At 48.6% G+C, this 5,688-nt stretch overlaps 1 protein-coding gene across 1 annotated transcript in view; it reads right to left on the bottom strand.

Moving 5' to 3' along the window:
- Positions 1-5,688, bottom strand: part of EDEM1 (ER degradation enhancing alpha-mannosidase like protein 1) — an 11,902-nt gene extending 6,214 nt beyond the window's left edge. Inside the window, exons 1-6 of the mRNA XM_057383645.1 lie at positions 5,588-5,688; positions 4,798-4,870; positions 3,238-3,341; positions 2,283-2,454; positions 987-1,170; positions 330-504 (exon numbers count right to left, since the gene is read on the bottom strand). Of these exons, the coding sequence (XP_057239628.1) occupies positions 330-504; positions 987-1,170; positions 2,283-2,454; positions 3,238-3,341; positions 4,798-4,870; positions 5,588-5,688 (809 nt within the window). The remainder of the gene's footprint in view (positions 1-329; positions 505-986; positions 1,171-2,282; positions 2,455-3,237; positions 3,342-4,797; positions 4,871-5,587) is intronic.

Raw genomic sequence — 5,688 nt, 5'->3', positions numbered from 1 at the left:
CCTAAACTCTACCATGAAGTCATGCTAGGGAAGCTCAGGCCTGCAGAAGACAAAGCAGCCAATTTAACACATTTCTCTGCAGTGCCAGACTCTCCTCAGCCTTGACATTCACTAACTGGGACAGGAACCAGTTTGGCTTCTCTGCACCCACACTGCTGCACAGATCAGTTGCTGAGGAGTGAGGAGATTACCATGGGAATGAGATTTTGCTTCTTGAGGTCAAGAAGAGAACASAGATTTTCATAGGCATGGCACAAAGCACTGTACACAACGTCCCAGATCTGCAGGATTCACTGTCAGGGAATTGATGCTGATATGAAATCCCTTACCCTCTTCTCAAGTGGTTCTGAATGTTGCGATAAGCAGCGTTGAACATCTCCAGGTCCTCCTTTTCCCCAAAAAGGATGTAGGATTTCAGCAGGTACTCATAGAACGARTCCGACCCTGCTCCCAGGCCACTCTGCTTCCCAACCCAGTGACCAGTTTGGATATTCACAACATTTCCTTTCAGAACAAACAAAAAGTTGAGTCTGAAGCTGCTGAGYACATCAGAGAAAAACAATCCAGTCAAGCTTTGGAAACACAACACGTTCAGAAATTCCCAAGGAGGAAGGATCAAAGATAAACATCAGATAAAGTGTTACAGCAGTGGATTCATCTGAGGAACACCCACACACGTGGAGCTGTTTTAAGKACTTTTAGTCATCTGCCAATCTAAATTATATTAATGGGGACACAAATCAGGGCCTTCAGTTTCATTTCCCAGTTCTGTGAAAAATTCCATTTGAAAACCTAAGGAGTGCCTTAAGGAGTCATCCAGAGGCTCTATTTTTGTTAAAAAACCCCAAAGTGCTATTTGTTCAACACAACCCTTGGGTGCACAAGGGGAACATGACTGAACAGTCACAGAGGGAGCAGAAGGATAATTTTTAGGACACACAAAGGACCTGCAGCCAGGAGACACAGCAGCAGCAGCCAGACCTTACCCAGCAGTCCAGTGTGATTGCTCCTGAGGCTCCACAGGGCCTTCACAGCTCTCCTGGCCACCCATTCAAAYGTGGAATCACCAAGCAGCCTGCTGAGGATCCCAAACTCCACCAGCAAGGATCCAGCTCCTGCTGTGCAGGTCTCATTGTGGCTGTCTGGAGGAACCCCCTTCTTCAGGTTGACCTGTGAACAGGGACAGTGTTAACAGGGACAGGCAGGCTGTGCTCACAGCTGCACCCCACCTTTAGGAACAAACCTTTTTGGTGGTTTTTGTACAATATGCAGCATGGAACGTGCACAGAGACACAAAAGCAGCCCAGTGCTGCTTAGAAAGCTTTCCTGTACAACTCCTGAAATGCATCTTCCAGTTTTATAATGTCATGCTTCAACTGGCCAATCCTAACTTTTCTCTTCTGCTTGCTAATCTTCCCAAACTTCCCTCCACTTTTTCATCCTTCCCACTAAAAATTCAGGCTCTCCCAAGGGTGATGGAAATGCTGCTGCCTCTCAGTTTGTGCTCTTGACACCAAGAGCTTCCTCAGAGGGTGCTCCTCCCCTTCCCCATGGARCACAGCATGGAAAGGAAGTTACACCACCCTCAACTGCTTTACCAGGCTCTGAACAGAAGTGAAAATTCATGTTTCTACAGCCTGATAGCTCTGGAGGAAAAGCACTGCTGCTGTCTCCAGAAATTCAGAGCAGCCAGGCAAGTGCTAATTATAGTTTTGTAGTTTAGGGTTGCTCCAGTAGAAGTGGCAGCCTTCTCCTTGCCAACTGCATCTGCTTAAAACAAGAAGATCCAAGAATCCCCAAATATTGAGTACTCACTGAGCTGTATTCAGGAAAAGTATAAATTCCCAGCCCAGTATGACAAATATTTCAGAAGAACTTTATTCTAATACAATTGTTTTAGGAGCAAGTCACTAACAAAGTCACTTTTCTCAGCTATTTGCCTGACAGTATTCCTTGTTACTGACAGTATTGTTTGGTGCTGTGTGACACAGGGCAGGGACTGCTCCAGCCAAACAGCTCCAAAACAAACAAATCCTAACCCACAGGGAGCAACAAACACAGTGAAAAACCAGCCCAGGGAAAACATTTACTGGACAGAAGGAGCAACTTGTACTGCCCATGTCACCAAAACTTCGGGCAGTTTACCCCCGTGTCATTTCAGAATAACTTGAAGGTTATTCTGTACCCCAAGTACAAATAAAAAGGCACAAAATTTAAGCTGTAGGTCAGATGGGTTTCTACTCTGAGCCTATTTCCCCCCCAGGGCTGCTGTGCCCACTTACCCGAGGATAGGGAATGCCAGTTTTGGTGTTCTCAAAGGCGGGGAGCAGCCTCACTGCCAGGTCATGAGCCAAATGCAGCAGCTCATTGTCATAATCCTTAATGGTCATATCACCAAAGGGCTGCTTGGTGTCTGTAATTATGATGTGGGCAGACAGCAGACTTCCCAAAACCCTGCGGGGAAAAAAAAAATCAGGTTTTCAATCTGTTCTGAATCTCATTCTTCAGCTAAACCCTTACTGGTGTCATGTCTGACAGAATTATGACTTTGTGCACCTTAGAAAATGATGGGGCTTTCCCCCACCAACAGTGAAAATACACAGAAGTCATGCTGCTTCTACCACAGTATCACAAGAACTGCTTCTGCCAAATTTACCTAACCAGGAGCTCTTTAACAATGTACCACATCTAYTTAGGAGTGAGGACCTCCCTGACCCTGCAAACGGCAGGAAGGGTGTTACATAAACCTAAAAGGAAGCACTCCAAAAAAAGGAAACCCAGCCAAGTTAAGCAGGAATGAACACTGTTTGAGACACTCAGAAATGAAACCATTTCAAAGCAGACAGTATCTAATACCATTTCCAAGAAGATGGGTCTTGTTTTCAGCTAAAACAAAAGTGAAAGTGAGCAGAAGTCCAGGAAGAAAAGCAAACCAGCAAAAAGCTGCCGCAGAGCTGCTTGTTGTGCACAGATCTGAGCCTCTGCTGCAAGAGCAACAACAAAAACACAGCACAAACACTGTCTCACTGCTCCAGGTCACGTGTGACTCACTAAAATTGTTTCCAATAGGAAAGGATGGAATATTTTCATAGAAGATTAAGAAACAACTTACTTGAGGAACCATTATTGAACACAGCCTGCCAAAGACCTCCTAATCAATGATTTCATTTTGAGTTACACACACCAACTCTTTAGCCTTGTTACTGCTTTAAAGGCACAAAAGTCAGCACCACACACCTGATTGTTGCCTCAAAAACTTGGACTGTTGAGTCTTTGTCAAATGAAACCGTGTCAATCACCAACTTCACTGCCTTCTGGAATTCTGAGGAGTTTCCCATTACCTGCCACAGAAAAACAAAGCTATTTTCTACAATTGTTGCTTCAGAAGAGGGTTGGGGAAGACAATAGCAAGTTCACATATGAGACAGCAGTTAGATTCAGCACACTGAGTGTTCAAACACTCTGAACTATCAGTTCCAGAGTTAAATATAGCTTAAAATGTAGCTTGCAGAACAATGTGGTTTGATGTAATGTTTATTTGACCTGAGTGCAGCCTTTCAGGTTTCAGACCCAACACTGCACCTGCAGCTCCCTTGTGCCTGCCTTCTGCAGGCCTAACTTAGGATGGATTTCCACTACATCCAGAGATGGATGGAAATTCAGCCTGAGCTCTAAGGGAGCAGAATGCAGAAGGAAAAAACAGGTTCCTGCTTGCCTAAGTTCATGAAAAAGGTTTGGTTTACAGAGACCATGGCAAGATTTTTAACCAAAGAACCACATCCCAGCTTGCCCCAATACCCACACCCAGTGGGGAAGCAGCACGTTTGATCTGAGCAATGAGGAGCACAACAGGCTTCCCCCATGAAACACAGCAGATTTAGCAGCTAGAAGCTTTATATTTGAGAAAAAAAGAAGTCATGCACTGCTCTAGTGGTGATGCAGGGCAGGAAGGCACCGCTACCAGCACAGAGCACAGATCCCAAACTTCTCTTTCAGTAAAAGCCACTGTTTCTCTCCCTTGTGTTTCAGTTCTGCTCAGAGCTGCCCTGCTCAAGCAGCTCCTCACCACTGCTGCAGTGCCAGGGCACAATGGGAAGGGTCTGATGTCCCAAAGTACACAAATCACCTTGTGCACAAGAGGAGATCCACACCCCACAGGGCTTCAGCACATCAGTGAGCCCCAGCACTCCAGAAGGCACAAAACCCCAGCCTGGCTGCACAAATGAGAACAGTGAAACCTGTGAGGGTGTCTGAACATGCCCAAGCAGGGAACTCTTTCCCATGACACCCTGGCTCTACGGACATAAAACCGAGCTGCTCCTCACATCATCTCCCAGTTTTATCAGAAATGCAGGTSAGCAGCAGCTTTACAGGCTTTCCCTTCCTTCCTTTCACCCCTCTTGACACAGCTCCGTGTGTCTGTCAGGCCCTCTCTGCCAAATGAAACAGAGCCAGAGCTCTTCCAGCTATTGAGCACACGATGAACCCTTCTCCTGATGGACCTCACACCAATCCCAGTTYAAACCCACCCTTCCTGAGCACCAGAGTGGTGGCGTATCCCAAAAACAGATCTCGCCTGAACCTCGGGGAACAACTCCAAACTTTCTGTGTCTCTCCTGGAAATCTCTGCTGACATCCCCAACTACTCTTACTCTCTTACCCCCTGTGACACTGCTGGCTCATGGTACAGCTGTTAAGTTTGTGATCCAGCTGTTAGCTCACAATCCAGCTGTTAGCACCCCCAGCCCCAGCAGGTCCCAGGGTGACCAGGGCAGTGTCCCCACCCCAAGGACTCACCGCCAGCGTGTCCAGCGCGTCGATCAGCGTCAGGGAGTAGTTCCCCAGCACATCATTGATGTTCAGGTTGGAGCTGGAAGAGCAGAATCACAGAATGGTCAGGGTTGGAAGGGATCTCTGCAGATAATGCAGTCCAACCCCCCGCCCAGGCAGGGTCACCTGGAGCAGGGGACACAGGAACGTGTCCAGGTGGGTGTCAATGTCTCCAAAGAGGCAGATACCACACCTCCCTGGGCAGCTGCTCCAGGGCTCTGCCCCTTCCATGGAATGAAGTTCATTCCAATACCTGAAGGGAGACTACAAGGAATATGGAGAGGGACTGGAGTGACACGACAAGGGACAATCACTTCAAACGTAAAGAGAGTAGATTTAGCTCGGATATTAACAGGAAATAATTCCCTGTGAGGGTGCTGAGGCACAGGGTGCCCAGAGAGGCTGTGGAAGCACCCGAGGCCAGGCTGGACATTGGGGCTGGGAGCAGCCTGGGACAGTGGGAGGTGTCCCTGCCATGGCTGGGGTGGCACTGGATGAGCTTTAAGGTCCCTTCTCACCCAACCATTCCACGATTCACACGGAAGTGRAACCTGAATATTTTATTTATGGCCATTACCAAGCGCCCTGCCGCTGGGGAGCACCGGGCAGAGGCCGTGCCCCGCTGGCACACACACACACACCCGGACTGCTGCCAGTCCAAGCCGTGCCCAGCCTGCCCCGCTGGCACACACACACACACCCCCGGATTGCTGCCATGCCCATCCCGGCCCCTCAGCCACTGTCACCCCGCACTCACGGGTCGCGCCGGTCGGGCCCGCGGCCGCGGCAGTGCAGCGGGTCCAGCTCGTCGCGGGGGAAGGCGTGCTCCATGTAGCTGTCGTAGCCGAACACGAACAT

This window comes from Malurus melanocephalus, unplaced genomic scaffold (genome assembly GCF_030028575.1).
Source record: "Malurus melanocephalus ecotype Western Australia unplaced genomic scaffold, MMel_1.1 scaffold_648, whole genome shotgun sequence".
NCBI classification, from domain to species: domain Eukaryota; kingdom Metazoa; phylum Chordata; class Aves; order Passeriformes; family Maluridae; genus Malurus; species Malurus melanocephalus.
This window is presented reverse-complemented; position numbering and strand designations above follow the sequence as displayed.